The following is a 25175-nucleotide window of genomic DNA, read 5'->3' on the forward strand; positions in this document are numbered from 1 at the left end:
AAGACGCGTCTTTTTAAAGATGCCTTTCTGTTTGTGTGTTATTCCTTGTTGTGGTCGTTACCTCTCAACTTCAGACAGTCACAATCGCTGTCTTTCGTGTCTGGGCGCGACCCACATGGAGGCAGCGTTCGTGGATGGTTCATGTTCTCACTGCGAGAACATGACCATGGCAACGTTGCGGTCACGGCTTGCTTTGGGGACAAATGCCCAGTCACAGGCTGATGCAGAGATGACGGACATGCTTTCTCAGGCGGCGCGATCGTTGGGCTAGAGTGGAACCCTCTGATCTCCCCTGAACCCTTGAGGCTCGATGATCGGTTCCTGGGCTCGCGGCACCGCTCAAAGCAGCCACGCCCTGCTCCAGTGCCTTTCTTCCCAGAAGTGCATGAGGAGCTGACAAAATCATGGGAGGCACCTTTTACTGCCCAGTCCCGATTTCTCAGTTCCCCCGCCCTCACTACCCTCGATGGTGGGGCAGCCAGGGGCTATACGGCGATTCCCCCGGTGGAAATATGCCCAAAGCTCCCGTCCAAGCCCTGTAGGTTCACATCATCCCTAACGGCCAAAGCCTACAGTGCTGCTAGACAAGCCGCCTCTGCCCTGCACGCCATGGCTCTCCTGCAGGTCCACCAAGCCAAGGCACTAAAAAAACTGCATGAGGGTAGTTCCGCACCAGATCTGATGCAGGAACTGCACTTGGCGACCAACCTCACTCTCCGAGCGACGAAGGTCACGGTACAGTCTCTCGGGCGAACGATGTCCACATTAGTGGTCCAGGGAGCACCACCTTTAGCTCAACCTGGTCGAGATGGGTGAGGTCGACAAGACAAGGTTCCTTGCTGCCCCTATCTCCCAGGCTGGCCTATTCGGCGACACCGTCGAGGACTTTGCCCAGCAGTTCTCGACGGTGAAGCAGCAGACGGAGGCTATCCAACATATCCTGCCCCGGCGCAGCTCCAGATCCCGCACTCCATCTGCTTGTTGCCAAAGGTGTCCCCCTACGGTGACTGCACCGGCTCCACCGCAGCCTGCCCCTTCGGCCTGGCCCCGGCGTGGAGCCCACCGCAGGAAGCAGACACCACCCGTCTCACGGCCGGCTGCCAAGAACCCATGAAGGTCGTCAAAGCACCCCTGAGACAGGCGACCCAGGGTCGACGAAACCCACTGCACTGGAGCTGGTAATAAGACCACTCCATCCCTCGGTGGAAGGCTGGGTGGAGAATCTTTTGTTGCCTTTTCATTTGATTTCGTCGCATGCCCAAGTGGCTGCGGTACCCAACAGTTCAGCAAAAGAGTGGTTTCCTCCTTCCCTGGGTCACATACCCGCTGTGCACGGTCGTCATCACGACCACGTCCACCTTTTTTCCCTTGTAGGATTGGCGCTCCAGCGGCGGTCTCCCCGCCCCTGCATGCCCAGCTGTGGCACACATCCGCACCAGATGTGACAGTCTCCACAGGTTGCGAGGACAGGCCTCTACCTCCCCCGTCCCAGGCTGTTCCAGGGGTGGTCACAAGGAGCCAGGTAAGTGCTTCGATGTCCCTAGACTCAGCACGGCCACGACATGGTGTGGCACCTCGAGCTCCGCCCCGCAGCGAGGCCCCACCTGCCGGTATGTCCGACGAGGCTGACCCTTTGGTCCCCCTCACGTGGAAATTGGATGCGTGGCTTGCGCTTTTCAATCCGTCGCGATGGCTGGTCCGGACCGTCCGACTCGGCTATGCAATTCAGTTCACCATGCATCCGCCCAGGTTCAGTGGTATCCACTTCACCTTGGTGAAGGACGAAAATGCTGCTACCTTGTGCGCGGACTCCACCCTCCTACAGAAGGGTGCGATATAACCTGTCCCTCTGGCCGAGATGAAGAAGGGGTTTTACAGCCCCTAGTTCTTCGTACCAAAAATAGGCGGTGGGTTGCGGCCAATATTGGACCTGCGAGTACTGAACCGGGCTTTACACAGACTCCCGTTCAAGATGCAAAAATGCATTCTGGCGAGCGTCCGGCATCAAGATTGGTTCGTGGCGGTAGACCTGAAGGACGCTTACTTTCACGTCTCAATTCCACCTCGACACAGACCCTTCCTCCGTATCAGTACAAGGTCCTCCCTTTTGGTCTGTCCTTGTCCCCTTGCATCTTCACGAAGGTCGCAGAGGCAGCTCTTGCCCCGTTAAGGGAGGTGGGCATTCGCATTCTCAACTATCTCGACGATTGGCTAATCCTAGCTCACTCTCGGGACATGTTGTGTGCACACAGGGACTTGGTCCCGATTAGGGCTTCAGGTCAACAGGGAAAAGAGCAAGCTCCTCCTGGTTCAGAGCATCTCTTTTCTTGGTTTGGAGTTGGACTCAGTCTCATTGACTGCACGCCTCACGAACGAGTGTGCACAGTCGATGCTGACCTGTTTGAAGGCATTCAAACAGAAAACAGCGGTTCCACTGGAACTCTTTCAGAGGCTCCTGGGCATATGGCATTCTCAGCGTTGGTCACCCTGCTCGGGTTGATGCATATGAGACCGCTTCGGCACTGGCTTCAGACTCGAGTACCGAGATGGGCATGGCACCGCGGGACACATTGCATGGTCATCACGCCGGTTTGTCACTGTCTCTTCAGCCCTTGGACCGACCTCTCATTTCTACAGGCAGGTGTTCCCCTAGAGCAGGTCTCCAAAACGGGCTGGGGCTCTGTTTGCAATGGGCACACAGCTGCCGGCTTATGGACGGGCCTGCAGCTGCGTTGGCACATCAACTGCCTCGAGTTGCTGGCAATTCTGCTCGCCCTGCGGAGGTTCCGGCCGTTGATCCAGGGCAAGCACGTGTTAGTTCGGACAGACAACATGGCAACGGTAGCATATGTCAACCGCCAAGGTGGTCTGCGCTCTTGTTGTATGTCACAACTCGCCCGCCGTCTCCTCCTCTGGAGTCAGCAGCACCTCAAGTCGCTGCGAGCCACTCACATCCCGGACGACCTCAACACTGCAGCAGACGCGCTGTCACGACAGGTTACCCTCAGGGGAGAGTGGAGACTCCACCCTCACGTGGTCCAGCTGATCTGGAGTCGATTCGGGCAGGCACAGATAGACCTGTTCGCCTCCCAAGAATCCTCCAACTGCCCACTTTGGTACGCCCTGACTGAGGCACCTCTCGGCATAGACACACTGGCACACAGCTGGCCCCCTGGCCTGTGCAAATATGCGTTTCCCCAGTGAGCCTACTTGCACAAACTCTGTGCAAGGTGAGGGAGGGTTGAGGAGCAGGTCATCCTGGTAGCACCCTACTGGCCCAACCAGATGTGGTTCTTGGACCTCATGCTCCTCGCGACAGCCCCACGGCGAATTCCCCTGAGGAAGGACCTTCTTTCTCAGGGAAGGGGCACCATCTGGCACCTGTGACCAGACCTCTGGAATCTCCATGTCTGGCCCCTGGAAGGGAAATGGAAGACCTAAGCAGTGGTAGACACGATCACTCAGACCCTCTACGAGGCGCCTGTATGCCTTTAAGTGGCATCTGTTCGCTAAGTGGTGTTCTTCCCGACGGGAAGACCCCCAGTGATGCGCAGTCGGATTGGTGCTTTCCTTCCTGCAGGAGAGGTTGGAAGGGCAGCTGTCCCCTTCCACCTTGAAGGTGTATGTTGCTGCTATAGCAGCACACCACGACACAGTGGACGGTAAGTCCTTAGGGAAGCATGACCTGATCATTAGGTTCCTGAGAGGCACCAGAAGGCTGAATGCCTCCAGACCACGCCTCATTCCCACATGGGACCTTTCTGTAGTTCTTCAGGGTCTACAGAGAGCCGCCTTTGAGCCTTTGTAGTCAGCTGAGCTTAAGGCACGCTCCTTGAAGACTGCCCTCCTGACTGTGCTCACTTCCATTAAGAGGGTAGGAGACCTGCAAGCGTTCTCTGTCAGTAAAACGTGCCTGGAGTTTGGTCCGGGCTACTCTCATGTGATCTTGAGACCCCGACTGGGCCATGTGCCCCAGGTTCCCACGACCCCTTTTAGGGACCAGGTGGTGAACCTGCGAGCACTGCCTCAGGAGGAGGCAGACCCAGCCCTGTCATTGCCATGTCCGGTGCGCGCTTTACGCATCTATTTGGATCACATGCAGAGCTTTAGGATCTCTGAGCAGCTCTTTGTCTGCTTTGGTGCACAGTGGAAAGGAAGCGCTGTCTTCAAGCAGAGGATCGCCCACTGGCTCATTGACGCCATAGCTATGGCATATCACGCCCAGGACGTGCCCCCCCCCGATAGGGTTATGAACCCATTCTACCAGGGGTGTAGCGGCCTCCTGGGCCCTGGCCAGGGGTGCCTCTCTAACAGATATTTACACCCAACACCTTTGCGAGGTTCTACAACCTCCGGGTGGAATCGGTTTCATCCCGGGTAGTGGCACGCAATACAAGTGGATAAGCCCGAAATAGCCGGCCGGGAGTATTGCTTGCACATAGCGATTTTCACTTCCTCTGAGCTGAAGACGTGCGCCATTAATTCCCAGTAGTATTCACAAACTATGTTCCCTGGTTGACTTCCTCTGAGCCCTGTGGCAGTCGAGTTTTTGGAGAGACTCGCTGCCGGCCTAGTACACGTGCTAACTAAGAGCCCTGTTCTGAGGTAGGTGCTCTGCATGTGGTGGTTCCCTGTAAGGTAACCCCATGCGATGTATATCTTCCGTTAATTTGTTTCCCTGTTGGCAAACTGCATCTTCCTTGGGCGAGGTGTGGTCTCCACGGTGTCCTCCCCTTGGGAGGGATACCCCCCAACTAGACCTGGTCGGCCCAGTCGGATATTCCCCCTTTTTTTAGGGAGTGGAAAAAAGAAGGAGAAAAGAGGCCACGACTGGGCTAGCCTGTCTCTATCTTTTGGGTAGTCGACTTGTCCCCAAAGGGCCGTTCGACAGTCATAACTATGTTGGGGGAGGTTACGTGTCGGCCTGGTGTGCTGGCTACGAGGCACACAGTTGTCTGCCCATCACACACCGCCAGTTCACATAACACAGTTCAGCCAGTTGCGGCGTTTTGTATAGGGACCCCTAGTGTCACTACATCGACACAACGTCGAGTGAGTGACAGATAGGGAACGTCATGGTTACTTGCGTAACCTCCGTTCCCTGATGGAGGGAACGAGACGTTGTGTCCCTCCTGCCACAACGCTGAACTACCTGCTGAAATGGCCGGACCTTGTCTCGGCTCCTCAGCATAAAACCTGAATGAGTGGTTGCATACCAGCTCCTTTTATACCCATTTGTCCGGGGGAGTGGCATGCAAATACCACTCACCAATTTTCATTGGCCTTTTATCAAAGACCAGAGATGCCTCGGGCTCCTAAGAGCGACCCCTAGTGTCACTACATCGACACAACGTCTCGTTCCCTCCATCAGGGAACGGTATTGAGAGTTGGGGGGTAAAATATGCTTAAGTCTAGAGATGTACTGATAAAAATTCTTAGAAAACTAATACGAGTACCGCTACTTTATTTTTTTAGGTTCTCGCTGATACTGATACCTGTTTTTTTAGTATTTTATTTTTTTGTATTGTTGCAGTTCTATAAATACAATACTGTGAGACTGATGATTTGAGGTCAGCGTGTTTATTATATTTGTATTATTTTTGAAAAGACATCATCAGTGGAGCTTTTATTTTGGCGGAAGCTTTTATTTTGAAATGAAGCCATTCTCACTGTTAGCTTGAATAAAAACATTTTTGCCACTGGCTTTAAATTGTAACTGTCTATGAAATGAAGTAATGTCACTGTTGAGCGGCAGTTCCAGTCAGTCACATCTGTTTGTTAGTCACTGACATTTGCTGACATCCACCCAGCTGATTTCAATGTTTGTTTTGATTTTGATGTTTGGTGCTGATGTTATTTGATTGCTGGGTGACTCCCCACACAGTGGTGTTATAGAGGTGTGTCAGGAAATGATCTTAAACCTGCAGATTGTGCTGATATATCTCTAATCCACTGTCAGGCGAAGTCTCAGCAGGACAAGAGAATGTGGGTCCTGCATCTGAAAAGACTGATCCTTGAAAATCATCCAGCCAAAATACCGGCCAAGGTTAGAATGTGCACATACACAATGTCCTTGTATAGAATGTACTCTCAGTGATTGAGTGGGTGTGGCCAAATATGGCTGTTGCTACTGAACTGTGTCACGATAAAGTAGTTCACATCTCAAAGAGAATGAAAGAACACTAAAGGTGAAGGTGAAGCATAGGTTTCTCTTTTTACAGAAGTGAGGGCATAGCACCTCCAATAGTCTATTTAGTTGAAACACAATCAAAAATGTTTTTGAACAGAAGCTGCAATTCTTCACGGTTCTCATTTATATGGTATTAAAAAATCATATGTATTTATGACCCAAAATGCAGAGTTCTGCAGTGGTTGTGTAGGTGTTACAGGAAGTAAATGTTCTCTCTGTCTCACCTCAGGCTAAGCAGGCCATTCTGGAGATGGATACTGCAAGTAAGTATTATGCTTAACTTCACACTGAAAGCTACAGTGCATGTATAGGTGAAGTTCATGTGTAAAATTTAAGTAACTGGATTTCAGACTCTATTCTTTAACTTTTTGTAGACCACCCAGGTTTTAACTTTAACTCTGAGGGTTACAAGAGAGAGAACACTAAAGAGGGCCCTTCACCAAGGAGAGTGCGCAGGAAGACCGGTAAGACCCGACAGATAAAACAAACAAAAGAATTTTATTAAAATTTTTCATAGATTTTTCACTGATTTTCTTTTAGGTGGTTTTCATACTGGGCACGTTTGCTGCGGTCCAAATCAGAGTGTGATTGTTCATTGCATTGGTCTGGTTTCAGACATGTCAGGCTACGTCCACATGAATCCGGATAAAATTGAAAACATAGTTTTCGTTTCAAAACGCTCTCCGTCCACACTATCTTTTTCAAATGTTTTCCAAAAGTTGCTTGTCCACAGCGTGTTTTAAATCCCCTTAATGCATATGCAGAAAAAAGTTAAGAAGTGTGACCCTGCGTCATTTTCGTGTACGGTTTGAAACGCAATTGCCTTTGTACAACCTTCACACTGCATTCCTTCAAAGTAACATTTATCTTTAACAGTGCTATGAAATTGAGTAGCAGGCACAACAATGCCACTACAACATGGGCCACCATATTGATTTTGTGGGGGTGAATGGATTACATTTCAGTATCACATGACAACAAATGCGTCATCATTTTCAAAAATAAATAAATAAATAAATAAATAATAATAATAATAATAATAATTCATGCGTTTTCAAAAGAAAACATAGTAATGTGAACATGGCCTTAGATTCTGTCGAACGCGGGTCCCTATATTTGTATGGTTTTTATTAATTTGGTGTCATTATGCACACCAGAGTGAACAACACTTTGCCATAATTCAGCAGATATGCATGTCCGGAAGAAGGTGACTATATCTGATGCTCGCAGACTTTTTTTTTTTTTTTTTTTGAGGAGACAGCTGGTTGCAAGTAATGCATTTGCAGTACTGCTTTTGTTCCCCTGTCACTCATGGTGGTGTTGGTGTTGATGCCATCATGCTAAAATCAGCAAAAACGCATGAGCTAGTTTTTTTACATCCTGAACAAGTGCGGACCTGAGTACAGGTTGCTTTCTCTCTCATTTAAACTGTGCCACAGTTCATTACAACTGAGCTCATAGCACCTTCTACAGGTAGTCTCGGGTTCTGTACCACTGTCTGCAAAACAGCTTTCATATTACCAATTTTTCATGCGAATTGTGCTTTTTTTTTTTTTGACTAAATTGCCAGTGTGAAAGCCCCTTAATCTCTGTTTCTTTTGAATGTCTTTCTCTCTCTGTCTCTCCTTATTCTCAGAGCCGTTAGCTAAATTACTGAAAAACTCCAAACACATAAGTAAGTACTTATGTAAAGTGATCAGTGAAAAAACATTTCTACAAATTCTACAAATGTCACTTAAATAAATTTTTTCTTCCCTTTTTTTTTGCTGTAGTATCCAGCCCAGATACACAGAAGGTAAAGAACTCAATTCACCAAAGCACAAATCCATGAAATATATCTAGAGTTGATAAAAAAAAAATACAAAAAATAAATAAATAAAGTCGTGCCTTCACTATACGACTGATGACTTTCTTATCATCTGTCATCTTCTTGTCATAGTAGCGCACATACTACACGATAGTATGTAGACGAGGTGCACAAATTACAAGAACTTTGGCTAAAAAAAAAAAACACATAGTCAACGAGAAATTAGAATGATCACACAATTTTTCCAGAAATGGAGGGTCATGATCAGCTTAATGTCCAAGTTGTCTGTGCACTGATTTTGGCTGAAAAACAAAAGAGGAGACAAAAAAATAAAATAGAGCAGAATGATTGGGAAGACGCGGGCAGGCTGTCTATGTATGTCTCCGAAATCTGTCCGCGACAGTCAAATCTGACCAGAAATTGTGTAGTAAGGGCATGGCTTAAGTGTTAGACCTAAGTATTCGAGAATATGTCAGAAACTTGTATTTTCTTTTCACAGTGTTCTAGTTTAGGAGTCGCTCTGCTGTCACCTGTGGCCCATTTGGGTTCTATCGGTCGATCCCGTAGCCTTGTCAGCGAATCACAGGAGTCACTGGACACTGGCAACCACAGTGATGTAGATGAAGGGCATCCACAAGATGCTGATGATGAAGATGATACTGGTGTGGTAAGTCTGATATGACTTTTGACATGTTTCCTCACTTCATGTCATTTATTTATTTTTTGTATTACCCTAATTACATAGGAATATAGCACAGGGATGAAACTACCCAACTTTTGGCAAACCTTTTGGTGTGCGTCAGTGTTGGTGTGTTCTGGACTTACAGTGAGCTGAATAAAATGTCAGAATCCAATGTAAAAATTGGTAAATGTGTTAATTGCCTTTAAGAAAAATATGTGTTAAACATTTTAAATTTATCGCATGTGTTATCGCTGTAATTTTGATAGCTCTACTTTAAATACAACAAACAAATCAACTTAAATTACATCCCTGGAACACCTGCTATGACTTGCTCACCTTTTTCACCTCTCATGAGTTTGCATCCCTGATAGTGACAACAAACAATGTGGATTTTGGCATAAAGCTCAAGTATCTATCCATCCATCCACTCATATTTCAAAATCTTCAAAACTTCAAAGTTTTCTAACTACTTTTCCTTTTCTAGTTCTGAATAAAATGTGTTTTCTAAATCATAAGTAACAACAGACTGATCTCACAGTAAAACAATCCCAGCTCCATAGGGGGGCATGGGTGGGCCTGGCTGGGCCTGGCCAACCCTATCATGAGTCCTGCTCACCCTGGCTGACTGGACGAATAGGTTACACCCGGTCCATGAGACATGACAAAGGAGAGCGCTGGAAGTGAACTGCGCTCCTGTTATTATAAACAGATATATACACTGCAAGTGCTCAGGTGCGTAGATAGCTCTGGGCTTTCGGGGCTATATATCCTTGAATATTCTTTTTTCTCTAGCTCCGAACCACATTCATTTATATTCTTTCATCCTTACTGCACTAGAGGCACCTCTCTCACTCATATTAAATAGGTGGTAGGGAGTTGCTGATGCTGTTATTTCAATGACAGTAGGCCGTTGAAACACATTGTAGAGAACGAGAATGAAACAAAGTGAAACTACAGCCAGTCTGACTCTGACGGTTCAGCTGAGTCAGGAAAACAAACAAGGTTTGTTACAGGACAAATTAATGTGATGCCAGAGCACCTTAAAACCAGTATAGTAAATTTTCCCTTTGGAAATTTTGCATTATTCAGAATCAGAATCAGATCAGAATCAGCTTTATTGCCAAGTATGCTTACACATACAAGGAATTTGTCTTGGTGACAGGAGCTTCCAGTGTACAACAATACAAAAACAATACAAAAACAGCAGCAAGACATAGATAATAATAAAAAAACAAAAAATAAAACTAATTATACACATACGTACAGACACACACATACATACATACACATGGGTAGTCCAAATCTAATACAATCTGTTATGTACAGTGCAAATACAAATCTGTTATGTACAGTGCAAATGTTTTTTGTTTTTTTTTCCAGAGGAATGAAATGGCAGAAGAGGTTGGATGTGTTGGATAAATATAAGAAAGACTAAACTGCGTATTGCACATAGTTATTGCTCAATGGGGCAATTTAACTGTTCATGAGATGGATAGTCTGAGGGAAAAATCTGTTCCTGTGTCTGACGGTTCTGGTGCTCAGAGCTCTGAAGCGTCGGCCAGAAGGCAACAGTTCAAAAAGGTAGTGGGCAGGGTGAGTGGGGTCCAGAGTGATTTTTCCAGCCTTTTTCCTCACTCTGGAAGTGTATAGTTCTTGAAGGAGGGGCAGGGGGCAACCAATAATCCTCTCAGCAGTCCAAACTGTCCTTTGTAGTCTTCTGATGTCTGATTTCATAGCTGACCAAACCAGACAGTTATTGAAGTGCAGAGGACAGACTCAGTGACTGCTGAGTAAAACTGTATCAGCAGCTCCTGTGGCAGGTTGAATTTCCTCAGCTGGCAAAGGAAGTACAACCTCTGCTGGTCCTTTTTCACAATGGAGTCAATGTGGGTCTCCCACTTCAGGTCCTGTGAGATGGTAGTGCCCAGGAACCTGAATGACTCCACTGCTGCCACAGTGCTGTTTAGAATGGTGAGGGGGGTCAGTGTTGGGGTGTTTCTCCTAAAGTCCACAATGATCTCCACCGTTTTGAGCGTGTTCAGCTCAAGGTTGTTTTGACTGCATCAGACAGCCAGCTGTTCAATCTCCCTTCTGTATGCAGACTCATCATCATTTCGGATGAGGCCGATGACAGTAGTGTCATCTGCAAACTTCAGGAGCTTGACAGAGGGGTCCTTGGCGATGCAGTCGTTGGTGTAGAGGGAGAAGAGTAGTGGGGAGAGCACACATCCCTGGGGGGCACCAGTGCTGATTGTACAGGTGCTAGAAGTGAGTTTCCCCTGTCTCACAAACTGCTGCCTGTCCGTCAGAAAGCTGGTAATCCACTGACAGATAGATCTGGGAACAGAGAGTTGGTGTAATTTAGTCCGGAGAATAGCTGGGATGATTGTGTTGAAAGCTGAACTGAAGTCCACAAAGGATCCTTGCATATGACCTTGGTCTGTCCAGATGTTGCAGGATATGATGCAATCCTATGTTGACTGCATCATCCACAGACCTGTTTGCTCGATAAGCAAATTGAAGGGGATCTAGAATGGGTCCAGTGATGTTCTTTAGGTGGGCCAACACCAGTCTCTCAAATGTTTTCATGAGCACAGACATCAGGGCGACAGGTCTGCAGTCATTACATCCTGTGATTTTTGGTTTCTTTGGGACAGGAATAATGATTGAGCGTTTGAAGCAGCATGGAACTTCACACTGCTCCAGTGATCTATTGAAGATCTGTGTGAAGATGGGGGCCAGCTGGTTAGCACAGGATCTAAGACATGCAGGTGAGATGCAATATGGGCCTGAAGCCTTCCTCGTCTTTTGTTTCCTAAAGATGCGGCTCACATCATCTTCACAGATCTTAAGTGTAGGTTGAATAGCAGGAGGGGGGAGGAGGGAGGTTGCAGGAGGTGTTGGTGTTTGTGTGAAGTGAAGGTCAGAGTGGGTGTGGGGTGTGAGATTGGGCCTTTCAAATCTGCAGTAGAACACATTCAGGTCGTCAGCCAGTTGTTGTTTCCCTACAGGGTTGGGGTAGGATTCCTGTAATTTGTGAGTTATTTCATGGACAATATATATTTTAATAATGGCAATATTAAGCAGCATATTACCAGCCTTCATAATAAACAAATGAAATGTTTGTAATATTTTGTTAAATTAATTCAGAGATGGCATCATCTCTGGCATGACATAGTAAGTCATGTCAAGTCAAGTCAACTTTATTTGTATAGCGCTTTTCACAACACACACATCATTTCAAAGCAGCTTTACAGAAAATTAAGCTTTAACAGAAAATTAAGCTGTAATATTGGTAATGTCTTAGTTTGACAAAAACATAATTGTAAATTGTGCCTTAAAATAAATAAAGAAGTAAATAATATTTGTATTGAGACCCCCAGTGAGCAAGTTAAAGGCGACTGTGCCAAGGAACACAAAAATCCATAAGATGTTGGTTAATGGAGAAAAAAATAACCTTGGGGGAAACCAGGCTCACTGTGGGGGCCAGTTCCCTTCTGGCTAAACAGCATTAATATAATGCCAATATTAGTTATTTATGTGTAGTACAAGTCATGCTTTAAGTAAGTAAACTAAGTAAGTGTTAGGGGCCAATTTTTAAACAATAAGATTTTTTATGGACCGTAAGATTAAAGACTAAAGTCTTTGAAGTCCATTCTGAATTAACTGCGGAAGTCCACACAGACGCATTGTCCTTTGTTTTTTGGCTGATGAAGGCTTTAGTTGGCAATTCATTTATTGTCTGTATATTTTAATAGTGAAGTCCATTCTTTGACCAAGATGATACAGGCAGAGGTCAGTAAGGTGCAACGCAGTTCCACTGGTCTATAATTAACTCTCCGGGATCAAGCTGTGGTTTCTTGTGGTTTAATAACTGCCAGCTTAAAGTTTCTTGGGACATGCCCTAAAGATAATGAGTTAATAATATTAAGAAGTTCTGAGATCACAGGAAACACCTCTTTTAAGAGTTTAGTCGGTATTGGATCTAAAATATATGTTGTTGCTTTTTTTTCTCCCCTTTTCTCCCAAATTTGGAATGCCCAGTTCCCATTGTGCTCTAAGTCCTCATGGTGGCATAGTGACCTCAATCCGGGTGGTGGAGGATGAATCTCAGTTGCCTCCACGTCTGAGACCGTCAATCCACGCATCTTATCACGTGGCTTGTTGAGCGCGTTACCACGGAGACGTAGCGTGTGTGGAGGCCCACGCTATTCTCCGCAGCATCCACGCACAACTCACCACGTGCCCCACCGAGAGCGAGAACCACACATTATAGTGACCACGAGGAGGTTACCCCATGTGACTCTACCCTCCCTAACAACCGGGCCAATTTGGTTGCTTAGGAGACTTGGCTGGAATCACTCAGCATGCCCTGGATTTGAACTCATTACTCAAGGGGTGGTCATGTTGTTGCTTTTGATGTTTTGATGTTAACTTCCTGACTCATGAAAGCGAATGACTGAAGTTGCTCATAGTGAATAATATGAGACGCTGAGGTGCTATGGAAGATGGGTGCATAATTCAAATTTTGTTTCTGATGATTTAAATTTTACCAGTAAAGAAACTCATAAAGTCATTACTACTATGCTGCGATGGAATATCTGGTCCAGCCGAAGCTTTATTCCTTACCAATTTAGCAACAGTACTGAATAAACACCTAGGATTGCTATTTTCTATGAGTTTGCTCAAATATGCAGTCCTTGTAGCTTTTAGAGGCTGTCTGGAGACACTTGTTATGGTTCCAGTGAGTTCGTCAGTTTGTTCTGTTTGTTTTGTTATTTCTCTCCCTCATGTGTCTCAGGCACTGCTGGCATGCATGATCAGTGTTTCCATGGGAACACTGACTGTTCCCAGGGGAACGCTGATCATGCCACTAATTAGCGTGCTAGCAGCACCTGGTTCTCCGCTGATTCACTGCCTGCTTAATCCCTTTGTTGTGGCAGTATCTTTGCTAGATTGTTGTTTGATGTGAAGTAACTTACCTCGCTCTCTCTGCCTAGTTGGTCCTGTCTCATGTATCTGTTTGGTTGCCCGTCTCTGTCCGCGTATCGAGAGTATGGTTACCTTCCAGTATGCTGTACACATATTCTCTGTGCTCATGACTCTTCAACGGAGGATTCCTCATCTCTGCCCACGTGTTGGGAGTGTGGTTGCCTTCCAGTCTGCTGTGCACTTGTTCTTTGCACCCACAACTCTTCAACGGAGGATTCCTCACAGATCTGCTCCTGACTACCACGACGCATACATTTGCCTATGAACACACTCTTTATGGAGGATTCCTCACGGATCTGCTCACTGCACGGTCACGGCACACACACATCAATGAACACCTATCTCCTGCTTACTGCAACCGGTGCCGGGTTTTCCACTCCTTCCCAGCCCAGTTGAATTTACAATTTATTGTTAATAAATCCTTTGAACTGTTCCTCTGCTCTTGCGTCTCTTTGTCTCGCTTTGTGACAAAGCGATGATCCATGCTCCTTCCATGCACTGCGAAACATATCTAATTTGGTATTCTTCCACTTGTGCTCCATTTTCCAAGATGCTGTCATGAGAACATGAGTGTGATCATTGTACAATGGTGCAGGGCTTTTCTCTTTAATTTTCTTTAATTGAAGGGAGGCAACACTGTCAAGAGTGCTAGAGAAGACTGTATCTATATTTTTTGTGACTACATCAAGTTCCTCTGAACTTTTTGGCTTACTGAGAATTTGAGACAAATCAGGAAGGTTATTAGTGAAGCTATCTTTAGTGGTTGAAAGAATAATTCTACCCGATTGATAACGCAGCATAGATTGAGTGACCTTTGCTAAGCGCAGCATACAAGAGATTAGGTAATGATCTGAGATGTCATCGCTCTGCAGCAGAATTGCTATATTATCAACTTCCATTCCATATGACAGAATTAAATCTAGCCTATGATTACAGCGATGAGTTGGTCCTGTCACATTTTTCTGACCCCAACAGAGTTGAGAATATCGATAAATGCTAATCCCAGTGTATCACTTTCGTTATCTATGTGAATGTTGAAGTCACCAACGAATAAAGCTTTATCCACAGTAACAACCATATCTGACAGAAAATAAGCAAATTCTCTAAGGAAATCAGAATCTGGCCCTAGTGGTCTATATACTGTAGCAAGAACAAAAGACGACAGAGATTTTTTATTTACACTAACGGTCAAACGTTTTGAAACACTTACTCATTCTTTATTATACATTTTTTAACATTTTAGAATAATAGTAAAGTCATTAAAACTATGGAATAACATAAATGGAACTATGGGATTTATGTTGTGACTAAACAAAATCCAAAATAAATCAAAACTGTGTTATATTTTAGCATCTTCAAAGTACTCACCCTTTGCCTAGAATTTTCAGAAATGTACACGACATTTTCTCAACCAACTTTTTAAACAGTACTGAAGGAGTTCCCATCTATATGCTGGGCACTTATTGGCTGCTTTTCTTTATTATTTGGTCCAAGTCATCAATTTTGAAAGCTTTTTTTTTTTTTTTTTTTGTTACATTTTAGATTTATAATGAAATAAATTAATATAGTGGCACAATTTTATTTTTGTCTACAAAACTAATTTCAAACATTTAAGCATAATCAAATCAAATCAAAATCAAATCACTTTAATTGTCACACAACCATATACACAAGTGCAATGGTGTGTGAAATTCTTGGGTGCAGTTCCGATCAACATAGCAGTAGTGACAGTGATGAGACATATACCAATTTACAATAACATCAAATTACAACAACACAATTTAAACATCTGTTATACACATAATTACACTCAACAATATACAAATAATAACATACACTGTACAGTATACAATACGCTGTTTTTTTTGTGTGTTTTTTTTACTATATAGATAAACATTATTCAATAAAAATTAAAAATAAAATATATATATAAAAATATATATATATATATATATATATATGTATATATATATATATATATATATATATATATATATATAGAATGTACAGTATTGTACTGTATTGACATTCAGGCTGTCGGTTGATAGTCAGTTGTTAAGAGAGTACATAATATAACAATAATAATATAATTTATGACAGTCTGGTGTGAGATATAAGAGTAAGGGTAATAAAGTGCAGTGCTGATGTATTTTGATCGTGGGAGATCAAGAGTTCAGAAGTCTGATTGCTTGGGGGAAGAAGCTATCATGGAGTCGGCTGGTGCGGGTCCTGATGCTGCGATACCGCCTACCTGATGGTAGCAGTGAGAACAGCCCATGGCTCGGGTGGCTGGAGTCTCTGATGATCCTCCGAGCTTTTCTCACACACCGCCTTGTATATATTTCCTGGAGGGAGGGAAGCTCACCTCCGATGATGTGTCTGGCAGTTCGCACCACCCTTTGCAGTGCTTTGCGGTTGTGGGCGGTGCTATTGCCGTACCAGGTGGAGATACAGCCAGTCAGGATGCTCTCCACAGTGCAGGTGTAGAACCGTGTGAGGATGTGGCGGTTCATTCCAAACTTCCTCAGCCGTCTCAGGAAGAAGAGGCGCTGATGAGCCTTCTTCACAACGACTTCAGTGTGGACGGACCATGTGAGTTCCTCAGTGATGTGGACACCCAGGAACTTGAAGCTGCTGACTCTCTCCACTGGTGCTCCATTGATGGTGATGGGACTGTGTTCTCTGTCTTTTCTTCTGAAGTCCACCACAAGCTCCTTTGTCTTACTGACGTTGAGGGAGAGGTTGTGCTCCTGACACCAGTGTGTCAGAGTGTGCACCTCCTCTCTGTAGGCTGTTTCATCATTGTCAGTGATCAGACCTATCACCGTCGTGTCATCAGCAAACTTAATGATGGCATTGGAGCTATGTGTTGCCACACAGTCATGTGTGTACAAGGAATACAGTAGTGGGCTGAGAACACAGCCCTGCGGGGCTCCAGTGTTGAGGGTTAGTGATGAGGAGATGTTGCTGCCTATTCTAACCACCTGGCGTCTGCTTGACAGGAAGTCCAGGATCCAGCTGCACAGCGAGCTGTTTAAGCCCAGAGCCCGGAGTTTCTCATCTAGCTTGGAGGGCACTATGGTGTTGAATGCTGAGCTGTAGTCTACAAACAGCATTCTCACATAAGTGTTCTTTTTTCCAGGTGGGAGAGAGCAGTGTGTATTGTAGATGCAATGGCATCATCAGTGGAGTGGTTGTTGCGGTAAGCAAACTGCAGCGGGTCAAGATTGAGTGGCAATACAGAGCAGATGTAATCTCTGATTAGTCTCTCAAAACATTTGCTGATGATGGGGGTCAGAGCAACAGGATGCCAGTCATTTAAACAAGTTATTTTTGATTGTTTTGGTACAGGCACAATGGTGGATGTTTTAAAGCATGTGGGGACTACAGACAAAGAGAGGGAAAGGTTGAAAATGTCCATAAAAACACCAGCCAGCTGGTTCGCGCACGCTCTGATGACACGGCCGGAATGCCGTCTGGGCCAGCGGCTTTGCGGATATTCACCCGTCGGAAGGATCGGGTTACATCCGCTACAGAGACGGAGAGTGAACTAACCTCTGTAGCTTCAGCCGCGAGAGCTCTCTCCGCGAGGGCGGTGTTGTTTCCCTCGAAACGAGCATAAAAAGTATTTAGCTCATCCAGGAGAGAGGCAGCGGTGTTCATAGCGGAGTTTTTATTCCCTTTAAAGTCCGTGATGATGTTAATTCCCTGCCACATGCTTCTAGAGTTGGTGGTGTTAAACTGTCCTTCAATCTTGCGCCTGTACTGGCGTTTTGCTGTTTTGATAGTTTTTCGGAGGGCATAACTGGCTTGTTTATGCTCCTCCGCGTTCCCGGAATTAAAAGTGGAAGTCCGCACATTAAGTGCCGCGCGAACATCGCTATTGATCCATGGCTTCTGATTCAGATAGATTCGTACAGTTCTGGTCGGAATCACTTCCTCTACGCATGTTCTGATGAAACACATTATGCTATCAGCGTAAAGCTCGATGTCGTCATCAGAGGCGGACCGAAACATCTCCCAGTCCGTGTGATCAAAACAATCTTGTAGCATAGAGTCTGATTGGTCCGACCAGCACTGGATCGTTCTGAGGGTGGGTGCTTCCTGTTTCAATTTCTGCCTGTAAGCGGGCAGAAGCAGAATGGAAGAGTGGTCCGATTTGCCAAATGGTGGGCAGGGGAGGGATTTGTAGCCATCCCGGAACGGAGAGTAGCAATGGTCCAAAACCCGGTCCCCTCGTGTGTTGAAACTAATGTGCTGGTGATATTTTGGTGCAACTGATTTTAAACTGGCTTTATTAAAGTCCCCGGTCACAATGAACGCGGCCTCAGGGTGCATGGTTTCCTGCTCACTTATTCTCCCATACAGTTCCTTGAGTGCCCGGTCTGTGTCGGCTTGTGGCGGGATGTACACAGAAGTGATAATGACCGCTGTGAATTCCCTCGGTAGCCAGAATGGTCGACACAGAAGCATAAGAAATTCCAGATCAGGAGAACAGAAAGACTTGATGGAATGTACGTTCCTCTGATCACACCAGGATTTGTTGATCATAAAACATACACCACCTCCTCTAGTTTTACCTGAGAGGTCTTTCGCTCTGTCCGCTCGGTGCACGGAGAACCCTGCAGGTTCAATGGCTGAGTCTGGAATCTCAGCAGACATCCAAGTTTCTGTTAGGCAGATAATGCAGCAGTCCCTCGTCTCTCGTTGGAAAGAGATCCGCGCTTTCAGCTCGCAGAGCTTGTTATCCAGAGACTGAACATTTGCCAGTAGAATAGTGGGTAGCGGGGGTCGATTTGCGCGGCGTCTTACTCTGATGAGAACGCCAGCTCTGTTTCCCCTTTTCCTCCTGTGTTTCCGCGGCCGTGCTGCCCAGACAAAGGGCTCTGCTTGCGTGTTTGTAAACAGCGGGTCGGCATTGAGGAATGTGGAGTCCGGTTTTCGGTGTGAGATCGCTGAACCAATGTCCAAAAGTGTTTGTCTGTCGTAGACAATAAGGCAGACAACATCCAAGACAAAAAAACATAAGAATTGTGAACAAAACAAACAATACATTGCTATGTTGTGTCAGAGCTCGCAACGCAGCAGCCATACTCAGCACCATCTTGAGTCCAGTCCATACGCCTTCAGATCAAAAAAATTTTAAGATCATGAGAAACATTTCGGTCAAGTGTTTCAAAACTTTTGACCGGTAGTGTATATCTGACAAAAGTTCACATGAAGCATTATCAGTTCAAAAGAATTGAATTTATATCCTGACCTCTGGGTAACACCAAAAACATCATGGTAAATTGTATGCATTCCTCAGTAAAGAGGACCTATCTTGACCACCCAAACCCAAAAAACAAACCTTAACCTAACCATCAGTCGAGTAAAATGGAATGTTAGAGGGGAAAATGCAACCTTCGAATTGTGCTTATTTATTATGCAAACCTTGATTACTTCCTGGTTTCAACATGGGATCTGAACCCGGGTCTCCCATGCTGATGATGCAATGCGCTTCCGGCAGCGCCACAGGGAAAAGTAAACACGCATTGTGTAATCATAATGTCTATGTTTCATTGATCATGACCTTTGTACAACCAGGGCTCTGGGGGCAAGCTGAGGGTGCCAGGGAAGAGCAGCCGTAAAAGGCTGAACCAGCAAGTGTCTGTGGACAGCATTGACCAGTGGAGAAACCACAACCTCACTCTTACAGATCTCCAGGTAAGGACATACTGTAGGTGATACATAATACATAGTTAACACCAAACCAAAAGTTATTTTGTGAGTAAGAGCAACCAGTTCACTCTTATAGGTTTGAGGTGTGCTCCTGTGGTTGACTCACTTTCATTTTCACAAACAATCCAACACACCAACAATCCAAATGCTTTTTTCTTTAGTTTATTTTGTTTCTGGGCAAAAAACAAACCAAAAAAATAAACAAATAAATAAAAACAAAGCAACAAAAAGTTCAGTTCCACCATCATTCATGTAGGTATGAGATACAATAATCCAAATGAAATAATCCACAGAACCATAAAATGCAGTCAAAAATCTTATGTCAAGTCAAATCAACCTATATTTATAGAGCACATTTAAAAAAAGCTACAGAAAAAATATGTTTTTAAAGAAGATTTAAAAATGGCTAATGATGAAGCTGACCTCACATGGAAAGTGAGACTATTCCATAGATTAGGACCTATCACAGAAAAGGCTCGGTCACCCATAGATCTATAGTGACAACAAGGAACCCTCAATAGAAATTGATCAGAAGACCTGAGCACTCTGGTGGGGGAGTAAGGGTGTAGAAGGTCACTGATATATTGGGGTGCGAGACCAGATAGTGCCTTGTAGACAAAATTTTAAAATCAACCCTGAATTTAACAGGAAGCCAGTGTAGAGATGCTAAAACTGGGGAAATCCCTCTTTCTTGACCCTGTTAAAAGCCTAGCTGCCACGTTTTGAACTAGCTATAGGCGGGATAATGCAGTTTGGGGCAGACCAATGTACATTGAGTTACAATAGTCTAACCTTGATGTAATAAGTGAGTGGATCACAATTTCCAAGTCTTTATGGAAAAGAAAAGGTTTTATTTTAGCGATAGATCTCAGGTGGAAAAAGTTACCCTTGACAACAGCATTGATCTGCTTATTGAGAAGTAACGAGTAGTCTAAAATCACTCCAAGACTCCTTACATGATCTTGTACATTCGACGACAGAGGACCTAACTGGGTAAGGAGGACATGGAGGAACCTAAAATCAGAACTTCAGTTTTGCTTTCATTTAATTGTAAGAAATTATTTGCCAGCCAGTGTTTAATATTCTTTGAAGCAATTTAGGGTGTTCACAGATGAACAATTCTTGTCTACACTCACTGGGAAATAATATTGGGAATAGTCAGCATAACAGTGATACGATATGTTGTACTTCTGAAAAATAGAGCTCAGAGGAAGCATATACAGGGAAAATAACAAGGGTCCCTTGAGGGACACCACACTGTAATTGAGCCGACATAGAAAAAAAATTACCTAAATTTACAGAGAACATCCTTTCTTTTAGATAGGAGGAAAACCACTGGAGGGCCGTACCATACATTCTAGACAATTAAGAAGAATATTATGGTCGATAGTGTCGAACGCGGCACTGAGATCTAATAAAACTAAGATGGCAGGTGAACCTGAATCCATGGAGAGAAAAATATCATTAGTGACCTTCAACAATGCAGATTCAGTGCTGTGCAAGGGTCTGAAACCAGACTGAAATGTATCAAAAATGTTAAATGTATTTAGATAGGAGTAGAGCTGCAAATAAACAACTCTCTCCAAAATCTTGGAAATAAAAGGCAGTTTGGAGATTGGTCTGTAATTATTGCATATTGCCGGATCCAAAAAAGGTTTTTTTTAACAAAGGATGTAGAGTTGCGTGTTTAAAACTACTTGGAACAACTTCGCTTGCTAATGAGCTGATAATCATAGCTGTCACACTGGAACTGATAGTCATGAAAACTTCTTTAAGAAGGCGTGGAGAAAGAATATCCAGCTTGTAACTGGAACACTTCATCTTGGAGACTACATCTGCTAACTGTGCTGATGTAACTGGTTCAAAGTGAGTCAGGGAGCTGGACAGGGAAGGAATTTGTGGTTGATCAAATTGTGAAGGTGCAATAGCACCTTTAATCTGCTCAATTTTGTGAGTAAAGAAGTTTAAAAATGTTTTACAGGTCTCTTGGTTGGTGTCCAGAAAAACATTTCTAATTGGGTTTAAAACAGAATCAATTGTTTTGAACAATAGTTTTGGTTGATTTGCGTTATCAGAGATGTAGAGAAAAACGTAGCTTTCGCTTCCTTTACAGCTCTCTGATAGTTAGTTAAACACTCCTTTAAAATGTCATAAGAGACCTGAAGCTTGTCTCTTTTCCAATTGTGCTCAGCTTTTCTGCACTCTTGTCTGAGAGCACGGGTGACATCATTTAACCAAGGCTGTGAAACACCCTTAACTCTCTTTGGCTTGAGCAGAGTGACATTTTCAAGTGTAAAAGTTCAAGATTTATTAAAAGCTTCAACCAATGATTCAGTGTTGAGTCCAGCTAAGATATAATCTCTGAAATGAGCTAGCTAAAATTCTGAAAACAGATTGGCAGTAGACGAGTGAATGGACCGAGAGAGATGTAAGGGCAGAGAAAAAGTAGGGAGAGGACAAGTAGAGACAGACTCAAACATTACTGAATAATAGTCAGAAATGCCAATGTCTAAGACCTCTAAGTTGGATACAGAAAGACCATAAGATAACACATGATCTAATGTATGACCCATATTGTGAGTAGGACCAGTGACATGTCATACAAAATGTAAAGACTCAGAGAAGGAGATAAATTCATTTACCAGAAGTTTTGATATACAGCATACATGAATATTAAAATCCCCAAGAATCAGGAGTCTGTCACCACAAGACACCAGTCCAGAGAAAAAGTCAGAAAGTTGATGGATGAATTCCTTATTAAATCTGGGAGGTCTGTACACAAATGCACAGAAAGCAGGAGCCAAGATGTCAGTCTTTAATAGTTGGACCTCAAAACTGGTATACATTTCCATATGTAGTGTTCTGCATTTAAAAGAGTTTCTAAAAACAGTGGCAATACCACCTTCTCCCCCTGAAGTCCGTGGGGAATTTAAAAAGTCACAGCCTGGCAGTGTTAGATCCCCCAGGGCAATTTGTTCACCAGGATTCAGCCAGGTCTCAGTGATTAATAAAAAAGTCCAATGAACATGCTATAATGCATTAATGAGGGCCATCTTAATAGTGGCGACAAACACACCAGCGTTCACTCTACCGGAAGTAGCTTCAGGCTGCACCACTTTCCTGTGGTGCTACCATGCCATGCTTGTTTAAAGACAAATGCTAACTACATACTTATTGCTTCTTAAAATAATATTACTACACATCAAATTAAATAAAAGCTTTAAATAAAAGCTTTGGATACAGAAATGTACATACTACATTTCTATATTTCATAATTGTCAAATTAAACTATTATCAATATCAGCAAAATAATACATAATTCCTTTAAACATTAGAAATCTAAATTTGGCTACAACACTGTGTATGAAACATGCAACCTGTCATGGATTTCATTCACTTGGCTGATATGGCCTTGCCCTCCATTGTGATGACTGCTGCTGCAGATATTTTCTTCCAATATATATATATCCAGAGCCACCTTGAAACATATAATTTTGCTTAAGTTTTAAAGCAATAACTTGAAAAGAATAAAAAGAATAAAGAACACAGTTTGCCTGCATTCAGAGTTGGAATTTAAAGAAAAAGGCTCCATAAGTTGTCTGATGGTTACAATTAATCTTTACAGGCATGATTTATAACATTAATAACAGTAACTAGTCTCAAAACATTATGCTGTTCCTTGTGGTGCACTTGGATGAGTATCCAGATGTTTGACATCGAACAGATCATTCAAGTCTGGCTGAAATTGTAGACATTCTACAATGACCACAGTGAATTAAAACCTTACAATACAGATTTACACATTACTTTTACAGGTTTATAAATGTGATATTACAAGTACACAGCATGATTTGAATATATTGTAAAGGTGCTTATTAATATTTTCTCAGACCGCCAAACAGTCTCTACAAAATGAGGCTGTCAAAATGAACACCCCTGTCCTACGGGTGACCGGTCCTCCTGAAACAGAGAACGACGAACCCATCTCTCACATGTTGGGAACAGGCAGGGAACAATCTGTCCGCAACATATGGGCAGACCACCGAGTCCGGAGGGCTATGTTTCCTACTCGTCAAAAGTCTGTCCAAATTGATGATGATGAAGACATCTATCAGATGTTCCAGCCAACAGAGAATGATGTTAGCAGTCATTATGCAGAGAGCGACCATGAAACTGCTGACCATCCAGAGAGACCCTGTAGCTGGCATATTGAACAGACTCAGAGATCGCAGCTAGACGTCCCCATAAGTGGAGGCAGGGTACTTCGTAGGGTCAGCAGTGTTGGAGAAAAACAGAGTGAGAGACAAAGCCCTACCAAGCGAGCCCTACAAGAGGAAGAGACCAATGTCCAGACTGAGTCTTCAAGCACTGAAATCTCAGGGTCATCTTCTGCCGAGCAGTTAACAATTGATGATATTGAGAATGTTTATGACAACATTAGTTTTGAGGAGCTTCAGGCCATGGGGCTGATTCGCAAGGATGAAGTTGCAGAGGTTGAAGAGGTCAAACATAGTATAGGGCCACAAGTTATAATCACTCCAACTGTAACTGAAAGTTCATGTGAGAGCAATAGGTCCTCTGGCCAAGAAGGGGAGCAATTTGAGACCTGTGATCTGCAAATTGTTGAGGATGAAGAGAATATCTATGACACCATCGTTTTCCAGGATTGCCCAGTCCTTTCAACTGATGCTGATCTAGGAAAAACAGACAGCCTCCAGACATCGGAGATAGATGTCATGGCTAGACAGATTTTAGGAGGCTTTGTTTCTGAGGAAAGCCTTTGTCCAAGAAACAACATAGAAGTTGATCGGCCCCTTCCTCAGATTCCCTCGACTCCAATTTTATACACTGAAACTTCTCAGCTTTCCACAGCCAATAACACGTTAGAACAAGTGGATGAAATCTGGTCTGATCTGGAAAACTACATCCGGAACAATGAAAAGAAACCGGACAGACTTCCAGCAGCATTTCCTGTAAGTGGAACGGACTCCACATGTAAAATACATGACTCTCCACAAAAAGCACAAGACTCTCCAAGTAAAACATACAGCTCTCCAAGTAAAGTCAACAGGTTGCAACAAAGGGCAAATGACTCTCCATGCAAATTACCCTTAAAAATGGCCCCTATAGTTTCTGTTCCACCTGGATCGCCTAATCCAACTGCATTTAAACCCCCTCCAACACTCCATATCCCCATTCTCAACATTCCAGACCTCCTTCCAGAAACAAGGTTAAAGGAAAAAGACCATGAGGTGTCTACTTCTCCTACAGCACCTTCCCTTCCTTTGCCCTCCACCCCTGAGCCCCAACCTGGCACAGTGAAGAGTATCCGCAACAAACTAGTGAGATTAAGCAGTGGAAGCTTCCGGATGGATGATGAGGACATCCCTTCACCGAAGGACTCAGAGCTTCAGACCTTATTTAGTAGTTTGGAGCCTGGCTCCTCTAGTCTACTGCTGGGTGGGGAAGCTGGGGACCAGGTTCTTGAGCTTGGCGAGAGGGGAAAGAACAGAGTGTTCCTCATGGCTAGGCAGTACAGTCAGAAGATCAAAAAGGCCAACCAGTTACTGAAGATGAAGAGCATGGACCATGAACCCAGTTGTGCCAAGCTAAGGCTAAGTAAACAGAAAGACCTGGCAGCCATACTGGAGGAGAATAAACAAGGTGGCACTGCTATAGGTAAGGCATACTTGCAAGGCTATTATAATTCTTTCTTTGTTCTACAAAGTTTTACTCAGTGTGACACAAGCAAGTTTTACGAAATGATTTATTTATGAATGCTT

General features: G+C 44.2%; 1 protein-coding gene across 3 annotated transcripts in view; it reads left to right on the top strand.

Moving 5' to 3' along the window:
* Positions 1-25175, top strand: part of LOC127419749 (pleckstrin homology domain-containing family G member 1-like) — a 96312-nt gene that overhangs the window by 68367 nt on the left and 2770 nt on the right. For all 3 annotated transcript variants that reach the window (XM_051661434.1, XM_051661433.1, XM_051661432.1), the window contains exons 10-17: positions 5960-6046; positions 6420-6453; positions 6565-6654; positions 7827-7865; positions 7963-7985; positions 8497-8664; positions 19258-19377; positions 23283-25071. In XM_051661434.1, the coding sequence (XP_051517394.1) occupies positions 5960-6046; positions 6420-6453; positions 6565-6654; positions 7827-7865; positions 7963-7985; positions 8497-8664; positions 19258-19377; positions 23283-25071 (2350 nt within the window). The remainder of the gene's footprint in view (positions 1-5959; positions 6047-6419; positions 6454-6564; positions 6655-7826; positions 7866-7962; positions 7986-8496; positions 8665-19257; positions 19378-23282; positions 25072-25175) is intronic.

This window comes from Myxocyprinus asiaticus, chromosome 29 (assembly GCF_019703515.2).
Source record: "Myxocyprinus asiaticus isolate MX2 ecotype Aquarium Trade chromosome 29, UBuf_Myxa_2, whole genome shotgun sequence".
NCBI classification, from domain to species: domain Eukaryota; kingdom Metazoa; phylum Chordata; class Actinopteri; order Cypriniformes; family Catostomidae; genus Myxocyprinus; species Myxocyprinus asiaticus.